Source organism: Strix aluco, chromosome 1 (genome assembly GCF_031877795.1).
Source record: "Strix aluco isolate bStrAlu1 chromosome 1, bStrAlu1.hap1, whole genome shotgun sequence".
NCBI classification, from domain to species: Eukaryota; Metazoa; Chordata; class Aves; order Strigiformes; family Strigidae; genus Strix; species Strix aluco.
In genome coordinates, this window is record NC_133931.1 from 68,002,440 (window position 1) to 68,019,534 (window position 17,095).

A 17,095-nucleotide genomic window follows, 5' to 3' on the forward strand; every position below is an offset into this window, starting at 1 on the left:
GAAAAAACCCTCACTCTTGCCCAATTTCCGTGGACGTAAAGATCAGGTCTTCTTTCAAAACAACTCATTACCTCCAGTCCAAAGCAGTCTTTTTTGGCCCCATGTAAGGCAAGGAGAAGATGGAGGTGAAGTGTGACTTAGACACTGGAGAGAAGCAGGTGGAGGTGTGAGAATGTGAAATGTGACTTAGACGTGCGAGAGGAATTGCAGATAACTAGGCACAGATTTGCTACAGGCAGAAAGAGGAAATTAGCATAGAACTTAAACTTATTGCAAATATTCAAATTGATTTTTTTGGTCTATCCATAATAAAGATAATTTTCCCTCTTTTAAAGGGATGACATTTAGGTGTTTTTTTTAAATGAAGTAGTTGATTTTAGTGAAATTTAGTATTTTGTTTTCTACCCAGACTTGAGAAATGTGAATGTCTAGTCCTGATAACTTATTTCTTCATAATTTTCTAATTAATTCCTTTTTTTTTGCTATTTCAATCCCTAGCAGTACAACTTCATCTTTATGACCCAAAAAGAGTGGAGTAAGGGTTAACTGTTTTTCCCCGTCATCTTCTGTGGGAGACATGAACTAATACACTGCCTAACTTCTCTTGTTTTCCCCTTTAGACATATCCTTGTCTTGTTAGATTAAGTAGACTTACGTTTTTTGCATACTTTCTAGATAGCTTGTAGAAGTAAACTGCTACTCAAGACTTGAGTAGGTGTCTAAAAATGTTAACTACTTTCATATCCTTGTGTACAATGAGTAGTGGTCTGCCTTCCTTTTTTTGTCCTTTTATTTGCTGTGTAATAATTATGCTACCTCCATCTATATACCTATTGATTTAGGTTGAACTGTATTGGTTCCGAATCACTTTGTTTTGCTGCTTTGCTCCTGTTGTATTTGGAACAAATGCCTGTTGATACCAATAAATTAAACATAATTAATTAAAAATCCCTAATACTTGAACTTCCTATAGATATGTGAGCTTGAAGGAAACTACTCTAGCATCTTAACTATTTGTAGATATTATTTACATGCCAAAATAACTTGTAAGTTTTGCATTCTTGAAATACTAGTTTATTTCAAACAGTATTAGTTGTCTAATTTGGAAAACATAAAGTGGTATCATGCTTGCCTGTTTGTATTAAGATATTTATTGATACTATATTGATTTTTATGTTATTTATATAATTTTTAATGTCCTAGAATATTTGATTTTGTAACTTGAGTAATGAAGACCTTTTTTTTTTTTTTCCAGTACCAATATTGGCTTGTGGTGGTGACGACTGCAAAATATATTTGTTTATACAGCAGAATGGCCAGGTAATTGAAGTTTTTGTCTCTTGCTCAGAACATTACTCACTACTTCTGCTTCTTTTCTTTCCATATGTCCTGCTGATTTTAGGTTCTTCAGTAACTACTATCTATACAGCTATCTCTGTTCAAATAGTTCATCCATTTTTCTAGGTAATGATGAAGTGTACATACAGAATGTTGAAGTTGCATTCGGTGCATGAAAGTGTTGGTTTTTCTTATTTTCTTCCCTCTATGGAAGGATAGCCTGTGTTTCTATTCTCACTGATATAAAATAGCTACAACTGTCCTTCTTTACTGAGTATCCATGTATTGAATGGTTCATATGGAAATGATGTTACTTTCAGTCTATAAAGTCTTATAATAAAACTGTTATGACTTCGTTCTGTGGAATTGTATATTTGTTGCTAAGTATGCCTTTTGTGCTGAATGCTTCTGAATGTGGAAAGAAATATTTGAAGGAGTGTCTTATCTTCTAAAAGCACACACATTTTTCATCTATTATTTGGAAGCTGTAGCTATCTTCAGTTTTTCATATACTTAAATGTTCCTTTGGAGTGCTACAAAGAAATTTTGTCCTCTCTTGCATCTGTTCAGAAGTTTCGTTAGAGTCTAAAGCATATGTTGAATGACTGTCTTCCAAAACAGAAATCAATATCTCTCCTGTCACTTCCTTAAAAAAACCCTCAAGCCACAAACACTGCCCAACAATGCACCAGTGAACCTACCATTCAGAACCCCCCATTGAAACTAACGTACGTAGGAATGACTTTTCTGGATTCGTTCAGGCACAGTCCCCTTAGATTGAAGAATAGATCCTCCTTTTTGCAAGAGAGAAAAGCTACTTTATGGATAATTTTGCCTGTTCATGCTGCAGCATACAATAATATTTATTTTTTTTTGTTGTCCATAAAGTAAATACTTCATCCTTTATCTGCTATGTTCAGCAATTTCTTGACCACTAAGCAGGAAATAAAGGTTGCTTCCTTAGCTTTTTTTTTTTTTCTTTTTTTATTAGGTAGCTCATGAGTTAAACCAGCTTAATGACATTCTCTGGAAATGTGCAATGGCAGAATGCCACTCATGGTTCTCTGTGCATGATTCTCTGCGTGCTAAAGAAAGACTTCTATGTCAGTTGATTCTTTCTCATTCAAAATCTGGAACTTATTTTCTTGTATGGTTCAGATTAACAAATACTGCGCAGTTTGACTGCCAAAGTGTTCAGAGATCCATAACTTATTTTGCCAGTTGTTGACCAGACTTTCAAGTATAACAGCAATGTTAGCCATTCTTAAATACGATCAATTTGTGGAGGATAAAGGAAAGTAATTGGAATAAAAAACCCTCCATCTTCAGTTTCATAAGGAAGTTTGTGCTGCTGTCTTTTTTTTGGAAGTAGGAAACTTTAATCATACAAGGATGAGGAGTTTTCTCTTAATTTACATGTGTTATTTTTCACACATTTTTCTTCAATTTTAGGAAGTATTTTCACCAGCTGTCCTGGCAGAGTTGGGGTTCAGAGTCTCTCTTATTTAAATGAGGTGGGACTTCTGTCTGTCTTTCCAGAACATCTCTTTTAGCTAAGTAGACTGTACAGACCTCAAAGAGAAGAGTCCAAATTTGATTCCCCGTGGAGTAAAAGTGCCTGTGTAGCGTATTACGGCTATTAACAGAATAAAAACATCTTGTGAGCCTTCTGACGTAAATTCCTTCCTAGCTGCTAAAGGGAGGTTCTCCTTTTTAGTCTGTTTCTCTCAGATCTGCTGACACGTTTTCATGGCTTCTGTAGTTCTACTTTTAGAGGTATTTGAAGGAAATGTAGTGTCATCCTGTCATTTTTGACAAGAACTTAGTATAGAAGAGTGATTAGAATCTAAACTTCTGCATCCTTCTCTAACTGGTGAGGACCTGTAGCTCTGTCCTGTTAATTGTGACTCTTGGAAACCTCTTCTTTTAGTTAATGTCCTAAAAAAGATTGTATGAAGCCCAGGGTAGAATGTAAATTGATAACGGGACATTCTAATCAAACTTGGAGGGCACTGTTATGCTCTGAGGGAGGATGAGGCATCTTCAGTTAGCTGGTAAAGGCTGCCTTTTGATAAAGACATGAATTCTACAGTTGAAATATATTTATTCATAAAAACTGTTTGAAATTGAGTGGGCAGGCTTTAAATCCTTTAAGACTCTCTACCCAGAGATCCCTTACTGTGTTAAGCAGTAGAGAGAAAATGAGCTCTTTGCTTATCTGAGTTCTTGAAAGAGGGTATTGATTTATAAAAGTACCCAGGGAAAAATCTTTCAGAAATCATTATATGTCTTCTTGCTTGAGGTATTACAGGCCTACGGAGGGGAAGTAAGTAAATCAGAAGATCAAAATAGAGCTTTAAAACAAAACATTTCTATGTTGAGCTTGGTTTCTGTGAGAAGATTTTTGCTGTGCATGTTCAAGTATGTTTCCCCCAAACAATTTGGACTAATTGAAAAGTGGAATAAGAGACTCAAGGATAATTCAGGCTCTTTCTAATTCTACAAGACTAACAGCAGGATAGAGGAGGGATATCTAGTGTCTGGTGGAGAAAAACTGAGAAGATTTTGACGTCTGTTACCTTATGTGGCAGTTGCCAGATTTGCCAAACAATACCACCAGCCTGGTCCTAAAAGACATATACCCAATGTGGGCAGAGTTAGTTGTGCAGAGTGTGCTGAGCATGTCCACAGACAACCAGGCTTCATTAATTCAGTTACCTACATAACAGCTTTATTCTTTGCCTAAAAGAAAAGAGACCAGATTGCTGCTATGTAAAATGTTCAGAGATTAGTTAAGAGGCATGGGAAAGCCTGTGAAGTATGTGACTCAGACCATGAGTTTTTGTTAGATTCAGCTGTTGGTATTGTAACTTCCAATAATCTTATGTATCCAGTAAGGACCAAGGGAAAAACTGAAATAGAGAAGGAGAAAGTTGAGACTGTAGAAACAAAGTCTGTAAAAATGAGAAGAATGACAGCTCAAAATACTTGCAAATATAACCTAATAAAAACTTTGATGAAATCATTTAAAATGACTATGTGCATCTGCAAGAAGCTTTAAATTAATGCAGTTTTAGAACAGAATACATCTGAAGAAACTGAATGTGTGATACCAAGAGATGTAGACTTCAAAGAAAACAGCAAAACCAATACAAAAAATCCCAGGCAGAGGTCATAACAGCAACACTACTCCTTGCTCAGTTTCAATGGACAATTTTTATTTTTATGGGAAACAATATCTTGAAAACTTTGAGTGCTTTTTCTATAGCACAAAATAATTGCATGCTTGACTTCAGGCTAAGTAGTGCCTAGAACCCTATTTAGGAAGTGAATTAGAAACCTGAGGTGGTACAAATAACCTCAAAATAATTAGTTTTACTCTCTTGAAAGAGGAAAAAAAAAATCTGCTTTTCTTAATGGTTCTCTTTGATGTGAGATGAGGGTAATTTAAAAAACCCACCCAACACCTTGAAATTAAAAATTATTAGATGTGTGTTTAGATTAACATTAAAGTCAAGTTTCAGGAGATATGCACACTGTTCAACATGAAAGGAACCATAAAACACAAAAATGTTAGCAACAGTTCAGCCTGAACCGATCTTTCACTTGGGAATAATTTTACCAGCTAACCTTGATGAAAGTAAAATACAGAGCATTATGTCAAAGATCATATAAATAGGTGTTTTGTCTATTATCTGAAATGTGAATTGCTAAAAAGTTGTTTGTTTGGGGTTTTTTTTATGTATTCCTAGAAACACATAGCCTTTGGAAGAATTTTTAGATCACTGATCTCACTTCCTGGGCTGTTCCTGCCTTTAGTTACACATAACCAGTTGGGTAACATAAAAATCTGTCTGGAATTCCACATCCAGAAGTGCCAGCAAGTGCAGAAGTGACAAGCCAGATGAGATTTAGGTGGCTGTGAGAACACATTCTTAATCAAGACCAAAACATTTGGAAGTTTCTGTTAAGCTGTTCTGGTCACGTATCTCATATACAGATCATTCTGTAACATTAACAATGCAAATGTAGAATGAGGAGAAGCTGAGTACTGTTTTTTGATGGAAAGGTGATTTTTGTGAATACCCAGGAAAGTGTGGACCAAAGGGAAGAGGCACTGATTTCTGACTATGTTTAGTTAGCTGTAAAATCATTCGAATGAATTACAGTTGCTGACTCTCTTTTCTGAAGCTGAAGACAGATTTTTGAGTCTTTCTTATTGTGTTGCTCTTTTTTAAATTTTGTAAAAAATAATTTTATTTTTTATTACAGATAGGGAAAGAGAACTCAGTTGCAGTCTTGTGCTGAGAGCTAAGATTGTCACTTAATCTTAACTCTTAGTAGGCCTGGGTAAGGGATTTAGCAGAATAGAATACAAGAAATAATGTAATAGTTATTAAATTGTCCTAAACTACACAAACATTTTAACTATAATGGCTATTTCAAACATTTGAAGTCAACTTGGGATCAAAAAATCTTTTTCTGAATCAAACCAAAATGGTAATATTATATGTCATGAATGAAAATATACTACTAATGAAAGTTCTTACTAGGAAATCTGGACTGTGTTTGCATTCGTGTGTTCTTGAGTCTGTGTTCATGAAGAGGCTTTCATCAGTGGATACAGTTCTTGATGTATGCCTTCCCTAGAAACATAGTCAATAAACATAAGGAATATTTCTGGCCCCATAAGTAATAGTATTATATTACAAATTAAATACTGAAATAATTCCAAAACATCTACCCTTCTTTTTACACATGATTTTTACCTGCATTCATTTTCCACATCATCTGTGGTTGCATCTGTCACACGTGTAATACAAATTTACCATGTCGTACCTGCATTATGTTGTTGTTCTTGTGCTACTATAAGCCTGATAAACTTTTCATCTATATCATAGAGAGACTACAACCTCTTGAAGCACCTTAAGTATTTATTCTTGCCTGCTCATATATGGGAAGTGCCCTGATGTGACACACTTACCCAATGGTGGCAAAACCAAAAAGGCCTATGTAGAATCTATTAATAAATTGCAATCCTTAGTAACAGCTTATTTTTCCAATTTCAAACAATAGAAGCTGTAAACATACAAGACTTGAAAATCCAAAGGTAATTGTTTGTACGTGTGTGGTAATTAAGTGCATTTCTATGATATAACAGGAATTTTTATTCAGTTTCAGAAAACATTAATACTCCCTGGCCATGAAGACTGGATAAGAGGCATTGAATGGGCAGTTTGTGGTCAGTATGAAAGATGAATAAAGTAGAATACTGGTTTAACGACAGTACTACTGTTTTACCTCTCCAACAGGTGATTTTGACGCACCGTAGCGCCTCAGCTCTTACGGTTGTGAATTTTTTTTCTGAGATTGTGGTACAAATATTAAAAATCAAGGTAGAACTTTTTGTCCTGTTGAAACATAAGAATTGTTGAATTGTTGTACAGTTATATTTTAGTTATCAAAATTATGACCACAGTAGGATTAATACAGAACACTTATATCTTCTGTTTGCATCCCTCATTTTGTCTTGCTTGCTTTAAGTATGTTTACCTGACTGGTAGCTAAATGCAAACAAATAGGAGTTTTAGCAACTTGTCCTTTTCAATATGCAAATGTTTGTATCTGAGTGAAGAAAAGTTGGCTGCTTTTTCAAAGGGGGGAAAGGAGGAAATAGTTCTTTTATTCTCCCCCCCTCTTTTTTTTTTTATTTAAGAATAGGAGATTAAGAAGACAACATTCAGATGTTAACTAATCGGATAGTTCTTGCAATGGCAAAAATAAAATAGAAGGAATTAGGGGATGCTACAATCCTGAAGAAAGAGAAGGAGGAAAGGAGTTACTGAAGAGAATTGAGGCTGTCAGAAGTGAAGGCCATAGGTAGTAAAGAAGCATATGTACAATATGTACAGTATTTACCATGTCTTTTATGTCTTATAAGCAGAAAAATATCCATAGTCAATGTGTTTTAAACGAGCAGGGAGCTTGAAATGGGAGAATAAGTTGTTGAAATAAACCAGCAGCTTATTGTATTGAGTATAACAGGAAAAATTAGGATAATGCTGTAGTATGTTTGGAAAGATTGTGGATTAGTCATGGCAGTGATTGCAATGAAAATATGGCTTTAATTTTTTTAAACCACATAGGTGAAGAGCTTTTCTTAGCAAGCTGTGCTCAGGATTGTTTAATAAGAATTTGGAAAGTGTGTACAAAATCAAAGCAACTTCCAGAAACTGAAGATGATTCCATAAGACTGAAAGAGAATGTTTTTACTGTCAAAGGTACGTAACAGCTGTAAAGTTCTCTTGTACAACTTCTCACTTGTGTATCTGTTTGTGATTTCAGGGTGGCTAACAAGGTGGTAAGGTGATTACCATATCATTTGTTTTGTTGCTTGTATTAAAAGAATCTGAGACCGGTTTGACTTCATTATTTTTATTCAGCTCTAAGAAAAAGCGGAGTTACTGTTTTAAAGCTGTGACTATGTAAAGTTAATGATGTGTTAAAAAAGTGGTAAAGTGGTGAAAGAGCTTAATATCAACATGCATTGTTACACATATTCCAAATGCAGCACATAGAAAATATATTAGTGTGGGGAGGGTAAGATGTTGTGCAGTTCTCCAGTTTAATAACTTATCTTTAATTTTCTTTTGAATTCAATGCAGTAAGAGGTGCTACTATTACTTAATCTTAGAAAAATACTGGAGATAACAGATAAGTATGTGTAGGCCTGCTTTTTGGTTAATATACGCTTTGAGCACTGTAACATCAGAGGTTTGCAATGCTGACATTGTGGGGTAAATAATTAGGCAGCTTAGGTAATATAATGAAGTTTTTATGACGTTATGTGTAAAAAGTGCTCATGCTACTTGCAGCAAATCCCAACTTCAGTTGTCTGAAGTATCTTAATGCTTGTATTTACAGTCATTTGGAGATGTAAATATGCTTAAGTTAAGAGTATGGGTAGAGGCAATGTCAGAGAGTCTATTTCAAAATTGCTGAGAGTTCTCCAGGAATTCTGTGATACCACTCGGAGGCAATAGGCTGACCTCTTAGTGTCAATCTGGTACTCGGGGATTGCGGCAAGGTCGGTTTTCAAAGAGCTGTTCAGTGTCAATAGTCTACTGAGATATTGGTAGATGCTTCAAGCAGCTGATTTTTTTTTTCCCTGAAGATATCAGAAATGACCTGCTGTTTCTTGGCTTTTAGAAAGAAATGTGCTTTTCTCTGATTTGTGGTAGATACTGATACAACATACGCAGTTACTTTGGAATCTGTGTTGGCTGGTCATGAAAACTGGGTGTATGCAGTTCACTGGCAACCTTCATTTTCCAGAGGTAAAGCGATACCAAACACTTAGCTGTTATGTTAAGTGCTGTATACACAGAGTACAGTCACATGTCTTTGTATTGTGTTTGCATGATCACTTGTCAGTGTGGACTATGAAAATATTTAAATTCTGCAAATGTTATTTCATAAGTAAATGGATGTTTTGACTGAGTGTGCCACAATAATATATCTTATGACACAGGCTCTGTCTGTCATTGTGTATTTCGTGATGCTCTCTCTTGCTCATGTTTTGTTTAATGAATGAAATAACTGAGCTGTACTGGCCTTATTATAATTGATTTGCTGTTTGTGGAATAAAAATTAATCAGTATGAATTAATAGCTCTAATATTTTACCTTAATACATATATTTGAAATGTCTGCTCTTTGAAAGGTCAGCATTAACTCAAGAGAACTCCTTTCTTTTTCTTGGACTAGAAAGGAACAAATAGCAGCATTGAGAATATCAATCTTCAGTCATTTGTGCATTAATATAACATGCCAGGGATTCCTTGAGTATAGGTTTTCTCTAGCTAGCATATAGCTTTAAGGCATTAATGCAGACATTGAAAAAAATGTTATTTACCGTTTAATTTTGTATCTTGCCCTTGTCTTTATCTTTCTTTTTCAATCCTTAAATTCTGACAGCCTTGTTTGTGGTGCTGATTTGCTGGTATGTGTCTGCCTGGAGTGTAAGGGAAGGAGATTCTTGATTTGACATGCTTGCACCCTCAGAATGCCCTTGTGTATTTGTATTGGCAAAAGTGCCTTTTATTCTGAGGTGTTTTGGAGTTACTGATGGCAGCTGACTTCATCAGTACAAAGCACAGCTTTTTTTCAGTGTATATACAACAATTGAACAGTAGAGTGCAATTAGAATGTCAAAATACCTTCAGTGAAAGACACAGGACTTGCTTTAGAAATATTGGCTTAGTTATCTGTTCTTTCATTTATTTTTCTAAGCACCAATAAAAGATTTTGCCTGTTAAGGCAAGGTTTAGGCAAAATAGTCATGTAAGTTTTACACTGCAATCTGAAAAACTGTACTGTTAGATCATGAAGTTTTCCAGGTGTCTTACATCACGCTTCTGCATACATGGTAGCTGCTTGTGTTCTGTGGCCTGCCCAATCTTGAGTTCCCCAAAATAGATTTTCTTCTTCAGTAGAAGCAGACTGGTCTGAGAGAGACATTCTCAGTGCAGAAGGTAGAAGGTTTGGTGTGACATAAGATACTGCCTCAAGAGATGCCCACCAATGTCTCTGTTCTCAAGAAGGGTTCCCCAGCAGTTCTAGGGGTTTCCCAACTGGGAGGTGAACCAGTTTCCTCTTCCCTGTTCTGGCTGCGTTGGGCAGTTGTCTGGAGTGTTTCACTGCATTCTGGGGAGCAGTCCTTACTGCTGTAAGATGCTAGAGTCTATTGAAGTCTGTAGTGAATCTAACATTTAATTTGGAAAAAATACAGTAAATACTGGGATAGAGATTATTTTGTTTTAAACTGGAAATCTCTCTGTAAAAACTAATTTGAGGAGTAGAACTGAGAACTGCTATGCAGTCTCTCTGTGAAGCTCTATCTTTTCCTCCAAATTACATTTGATTCAATGTTAATATGGAGCAAATAAACAGTAGAATATGGTTGTTCTCATGTACGTGTTTTATATTTCCTTTGAGAGATTATGGCTGAAAAATAACAATACTTCCTAATGAATGCCTAGTAAGAATGTAGAGCCTGTTAAGTCTGGCATTTAAGTACTGCTTTGCACATCTCTGATGCTGAACGATTTTCTTAGTGTGTTTGGATTTCGGTATGACCAGACTCTTAGAAAGTATTCTCATAGGTTGTAGGGTAATTGTTTTCTGTGTACTGTAGATGGCAGCATGCAACAACCAATGAGGATATTGTCTGCATCAATGGACAAAACTGTGATCATCTGGGAACCTGACAAGGAATCTGGAGTCTGGCTAGAACAGGCAAGTGTCAGTCTTTCTTACAATATGTACTGTATTCAAGTTGCGTTTCAGCGTCGTGTGTGCACTGGAGGAAACAAAAACTATAAAACGCGGGGTGAGAAAGGCAAAAGCATTTTCTTGCAAAAATACTCATTGTGATGCTGTGTTGCAAGTAAAACTACATTTTTCAAAAATGATGTGATGCAGTATGGTTTTTTTTGTTTTATTGCTTGTTTGCTTTCTTATTACCATATTGGGGAGCTTCTAAGGAGTTTGTGCTCACCTGGCATTCATAGTATGGCAAGCCAGGTGCTGCGTAGTAACACACCTTGTGTACTCCTGGTAAGAAGAGGAAGAAACCATCCTGAATTATTTGTAGTTAATCCTTGTGGGAATGTGCACCCAAGCAGTTACTACAGAGCAGCTGACATGCAATTCACAAGCCTGGTTTTACTCACAATAACTTGTTCATGGGCTGTAATTAGGGTTTTTCTTCCCTTTGAGCTGGATACTCATGTTTCACTACAGTATTTTAAATGCTGTTCTAATGGGGGTCATCCTAAACAAACAAGTAGTACAACCAGATTTATCTAGTACTTTGGTAGATGTCTTTGTTTTCAGTTGACCTGCTTTTCCAAATTGCAATAATTCAGCCAAAATTGTTTGTGGTGGGTTATGCCAACCATTGTTTATGGTCTTTTGTGTCACAAAGAAAGTTCTAATCCTCTCTTGGGAGAGGAAAAAAAGAGAATGATAGTAGGTGGATTTAATTTTTTCCCTGTTGCATTGAAAAGTTCTTGTGCCTTTCGCCTTGAAATAGAAATTAGTTCATAATAGGATGATCACGTAGAGATGCCATTTGTTGTCCCTAGTTGTAACACTTAATTGTGGCTAAATTTACAAACTTCTAAACCAGCTTGTGCAGTAAAACTTGTTCCAAGTTGTTACTCTTTTCGTACATTCCATTTGCATTGGCTGGATCTCAGATGTGAAGCTTGCAGTTTGGATCAGACATTTTAACTGCAACAGTCCTTTTTGCATTGAGGGATGGAAACCTGAGCTGGAAGCCTGCAGGGAGGAGGGGTGCAAGGGGAACGTCCCATTTTCTCTCCCATTTTGGTATGATGAACAAGAAGTCTTCACAAAATCATTCCTCTGCTCAGAGGTGAGACTAGAATTCTGCCTCTAGCATGGCATATCAGTCACTTTCACATGAGTGGTATTTTTTGGAATGAGTGCTAATAAAATGGACATACTTAGTACATGCTGCCATTTAGAATGAGGTATAGATACATTTCTTTGTGATTTTAAAGGCAGCTATGTAATAATGGGGGAATTGTTAAGAGTTGAGCTTGAAAGGAATTGTGTTCTCATCTCTTGAATAACACTTGAAAATGTAACTGTAATAATCTTTTAATGTAATTAAAAACTTGGAAGAGCACTAGAGTAACTATCAGGTGTGTGTGTGTGTGTCTGCATGCATACATACATGCAAAGTCACAAGGGAAGCACAAAACAGAGGCCAAAATATGCCAAAGAAGGAATGTGGAGCAAGTTGCAGGGATTCATGGAGAAAGAGGGAGGTGGAAATATGGTAGTAAATCTTGGAAATTAAGAAGAAAAAGAAAGAGTAATTGGGAACCACTTCTCCTTTGGACCTTTTTTTCCATTTTGTACAACAGAGCAATAGGAAAGCAACGGATGACAAGAAACTCGCATCCAACAGACTGGACTGAAACATAAAAAGATTGGGTTCTTGTCTCATCTAGTGTAGTGTTTTCTTCCCCTGGGTGATTGAGCAAGATCCTATCCTGAGGTGTTTATGAAGGGAGGCTCCATTAAAGTGGCATGCAACTTTAATTCCCATGATATTTTAGTGCTTATCTTTGCAATTAAAATATTCTTTAGATGTATTTTTGTGTGTAACGTGAACTGTTACCTATAGCTAAATTTTCATCCCATGAGATTAGGATGAATTTATACGAATGGAAGGCGATTTTCATGAATATTTCACTTCTGATCATTAATTCAGGTGCGGGTAGGTGAAGTGGGTGGCAATACCCTTGGATTTTTTGACTGCCAGTTTAGTCCGGATGGTTCAATGATCATTGCTCATGCTTTTCATGGAGCACTACACCTTTGGAAACAGGCTACAGTTAATAAGGTATGTTGGTTTGTTATTATTATTACTTAAAAGAATTACACCTATCTGTCACTTGAGGTAAGTTCTGTTGTTAGTAGAAAAGCGTAACAGTACAGTTTAAAATTAATGATTGAAATAGTCCTTCTCTGCAGATAATATTCTGTAGGAGTCTCGCTCCTGCACAGAAAGGAGGTTGCAGTCTCTGAGGCTCTAAAACCTGTTGCTTCCCTGGGAGAACCATAAAGTCAGTGGAATAGACAGAACTCCTTTGTGGTTGTGCTTTGTTCAGAAGTGGCAGCTGAACCAATAATGCAAGTTTCTTTTTAGATTGGAGCATTAAATCAGTATTTGTGTCTATTTGGCCACTCTGAGTTCTAATAATTTGCTGGGGTTTTTTTGTTTTTTTTTTTTGTTTGTTTGTTTTTTGCCTTCTTAATAAGGACATTGATACTTTCAGTTAGAATATGCCTGTCAGTCAATTGAAAACTTCTTGCTTCTTTTGTGACTTTTTTGATAGAAAGAATGGACTCCAGAAGTTGTGATTTCAGGACATTTTAACAGTGTAGAAGATGTAAAGTGGGACCCAGAAGGAGAGTTTCTCATCAGTGTTGGTTCTGATCAAACTACTAGACTCTTTGCTCCATGGAAAAGAAAACAAGAGACAGAGGTATGATCTTCAAAGATTTTGTGAGCTTGGTAAAGAGGGCTTTTCTGTCCTGAGTTTGGAACGAGTCACCTGAATATAACTCATACCTTAAATTTCCCCAAGCCATGATCTGTTCAAAACTGTTTGTGTAAATGGAGTTTAGTTATTCAGTATGTGCTGTTTTCACTTCAAAAATACTAGTGGAAGAGTTTTAGCAATCACATAGCATGACTGCAGTTTAATCCTGAGTTCACCTCTGGTAAGTGTTCTTCCAGGATCTTAAAAACCAGGCTGTGCAGTAATTCAGGAGGAACGCATGGCTGGTTCTAATAACCATCTATTGTCCTTGTTTAACACTTGGCTAAGCACAGCTGCAGGTAGTCATAACGAAACTCAACTTGGGTTGTGGTTTTTTACACAAGCTTAATCTAAGCAAAGTTCTCACTGTATTTTTTTTATACTATTTTGTTTATGACTGTGACTGTTTACCAGAATGATTATCTGAACTGCATGAGTGCAGTTGGTACCTGTGCAAGCGACTTTTCAGGAAGAATTATTCCTGAATAACTTTGTGTGTTCCAAAATAAGTCTAAATTTTGGTGTGGGAAACCCTGTCTAGGAATGCAGAAGTTCCTGTTTCTAGTTGGTCACGCATTTTCCTCATCCACAAATACAGCTTTTTCTGGCAGAACAGTACTAATGTTCTGTTCTGGAAACTGGCAGAAACTAGACTGAAATCATGTAAGACGCTGTGCAAGCTGTGCTATTAGTTGTGGAGGCGAAGGGCAGCTATTACAACTGTCTCACCAAAGCTTCTATAGTGTACACCAGCACAGGATGTCTGATGTTTTTGGGAGAGTGAATTTGACATCAGTTCCTTGGTTTCCTTCTTCCAGGCCACACAGAAGTGGTGGCAATCCCAGCTCAAGTGCTAAGCTTTGCCTTGTGTTGTAGGAAGGGCATCTCCAGTTTCTTTTCCCTGCCTCTTCCCCTAATCTCCAATCTGGAGGGTACAACAGCCCTGTGAAAAAGGTAGTATGTTGGATTTAACATACAGAAACAAAATCCAGGACTAGCACATGATGTAAGTTGGCAGCATTCAAGAGAGTTGTGAATATCGTGTTCTCTGTGACGTACTGAAGCACCACTCTTCATTATGTATGCTGCTTGCTAAGTTTTTATCCTGTTTTCTGAAAGAACCGATTTTCCTGTACAGCTTTTCCTGCTGTCCCTGAAACTTTTGAATTAATTGATTTAGCAGAGTGATTGCAGTCTTCATATCTAAGTTTGGTGTGAACTGAATTACTGTACTTTCTCTTCCTGTCCTAACAAAGAGCAGCCACCTGGCTAGTTTGACCAGGTGTAAATCCAAGTAGCATCAACACTTTTTGCAGAGTGGGGTGTGGGAGAAAGCTATAGTATCCTGTTGGTAGGGTGAGGTGGAGGGTTGAGATAGAAATGGGTCATTTGAAGGCATGTGTTCAGGACTTCTGAATCCTGAAAACCGGGCAGGTTGTTCTGCTGCTCATGACCTTAGATAACACAGGCTTTTACAATGCCTTACTTTCTTTACCATACTGCATTTAGCAACTGAAAAATTACAAGAAGTGACATCTGATGTTTGTCTTAACAAGACACAACGGATGGTTCAGATATCTATGAAAAGTTACTATTGCAGCTCAGCATTCACATTTTCTCTATAAAAAGGGAACTAAGTGTTAAATGCAACTAATTATCCCTTATTAAAATCTCAATTATGATATTGTACTGGGTTCAAATGTCAGAAATAAGGGATAACAATCAGCTTCAATTTGTCATATAAATTTGCACTCTGATTTTTCTGGAAGAAGCTTATTTGTATGACTTATACAGCCTTCTCTTTGTCTGTGTTTTTTTGTTTTTTTTTTTTTTTTTTCCCGTGGGGTTTTTTTCATTCCTGTTATATGTTGTGTTCTAAAAAATGCAAAGATGCAACTAAACTGAAGGGTAAAAAGGGTTTATTGCACTGTTTGTTTTTTGTTTTTAAAGAATTGAGGGTTTTTTCCTTATTAGAAAATAATCAAGATCTTGTGAAAACCTGAGATTTTAGGATGTCTCAAATGTCCCGTTCAGATTTTATCAGAAGCTTCAACATTTGAAATGCAGTTTACAGCCAATGTAATGCCTTTACTTATGTTTGTATGATGTCTAGTACAATGTAAATTTTGTCTAGGCTGCAGTTTTCCAGGAATTGTAATACTGAAGTAGTCAGAATTAATTTAATCAATTAGAATTAATTTAAATTCTGCTAGCTGTCAACTCAGAAGTGCACACTGTATTTTTCCAACTGAAGTATCGTGTAGGAGTAGTAGCAAATGACACTTACTAAAAATCTTTTAATGAAAGTGTATTTGCTAGAAAACAAAGGGGTTTCTTTAAGGATTGATTTTTTTCATATGTAGAATAATTTAGATTTTTAGAAAAGCAATATAAATAATATTTTTTTTTGCTAATATAGTTTGCTTAGTGTGACTGTAAAACTAACTTGCCAACCTAATTTCTGGTCAGCTGTTAATTCTGGTTTTCTTGGATTAATACTTGAAGTGTGGATATGAATATTTCAGGAAACTAGAAAAAAATTAATACTTCAAATGAAAACACTTCTAAAATCATAGGATTTTCCAGATGTTTTTCCATAAGAAGCTATTTTGGTTGTGTCATTTTTTTGCGAAGCTTCTATTAAATGGTCTCACTAAAATCAAGTATTTAAGGAAAGGGGGGAAGTAGGAACCTGTAGTCTGCTGACAGCAGTGCTGCTGGGCTTTGTGAAAAACAGATGAAGGAAGCAAGGTAGTTATCCCTACCTTTCTTACATCTTTCAGAGCTACAGTTTTGAAAGTAGTAAGTAGCATACAATTCTCCTTCTGCTTAAGCACATTATGTCGTATTCCTGACTGTCTAGCATGAAGAAGTCATAGTAAGTGCAGTGTGCCTGTAGTAACAAAGATAAGCAAATGCCTTAAACATATCTGTGCAGGAACACAGTTTACTAATGACAGGAATTGTTTGGTAGAAAAATAGGATTTAACTGATGTATGTGAGCATTTATGAATGTCAGTAGAAAGTTGCTATTAACTTTATGTTAATAAAGTCAGCAAGTAAAGTATTAGTACTTTTTTGGAACTCAAAATCTTGCTGCTTTTCTAGTTAAGAGCTGTATTTTAACTGTGTGTCTGTTCGTTTAGGTAACCTGGCATGAAATTGCAAGGCCTCAAGTACATGGATATGACATGCGTTGTCTGGCAATGATCGGCCGGTTTCAGTTTGTGTCGGGAGCAGATGAAAAAGTGCTTCGAGTTTTTCGTGCTCCCAAGAATTTTATAGAAAACTTCAGTAACATCACTGGTATTCCAGTGGAGAAGCTGTGCTCCCATGTAAGTGTGCTAAAGCAATGCTAAATGAAGACAGCCCTCTTTTCATGTAAATAAAATTAATGCTTTAGAAAATGTTAAATTGCACTAAACTCCATAAAAATTCTTTTAATAGTTCTGAAACCTTAATGTTGTTTTTCCTTTCCCTTCTATTTGCTTCCGTGCGTGTGGTTTCATATGTATTTTTATGGTGTTGTCTTATAAAACAGGTTATATTTGAAACTAAACAAGACCTAGTGTCTAAAGATTGCAGAGCGTATGGGTAAATTTTAAATAAGTCAGA

The 17,095-nt window shown here is 36.1% G+C and overlaps 1 protein-coding gene across 2 annotated transcripts in view; it reads left to right on the plus strand.

The window, feature by feature from the left end:
* ELP2 (elongator acetyltransferase complex subunit 2) overlaps window positions 1–17,095 on the plus strand; it is a 49,781-nt gene that overhangs the window by 14,182 nt on the left and 18,504 nt on the right. For both annotated transcript variants that reach the window (XM_074824131.1, XM_074824122.1), the window contains 8 exons: window positions 1,256–1,320; window positions 6,514–6,580; window positions 7,485–7,619; window positions 8,580–8,675; window positions 10,534–10,634; window positions 12,646–12,777; window positions 13,274–13,423; window positions 16,627–16,815. In XM_074824131.1, coding sequence (XP_074680232.1) covers window positions 1,256–1,320; window positions 6,514–6,580; window positions 7,485–7,619; window positions 8,580–8,675; window positions 10,534–10,634; window positions 12,646–12,777; window positions 13,274–13,423; window positions 16,627–16,815 — 935 coding nt within the window. The remainder of the gene's footprint in view (window positions 1–1,255; window positions 1,321–6,513; window positions 6,581–7,484; window positions 7,620–8,579; window positions 8,676–10,533; window positions 10,635–12,645; window positions 12,778–13,273; window positions 13,424–16,626; window positions 16,816–17,095) is intronic.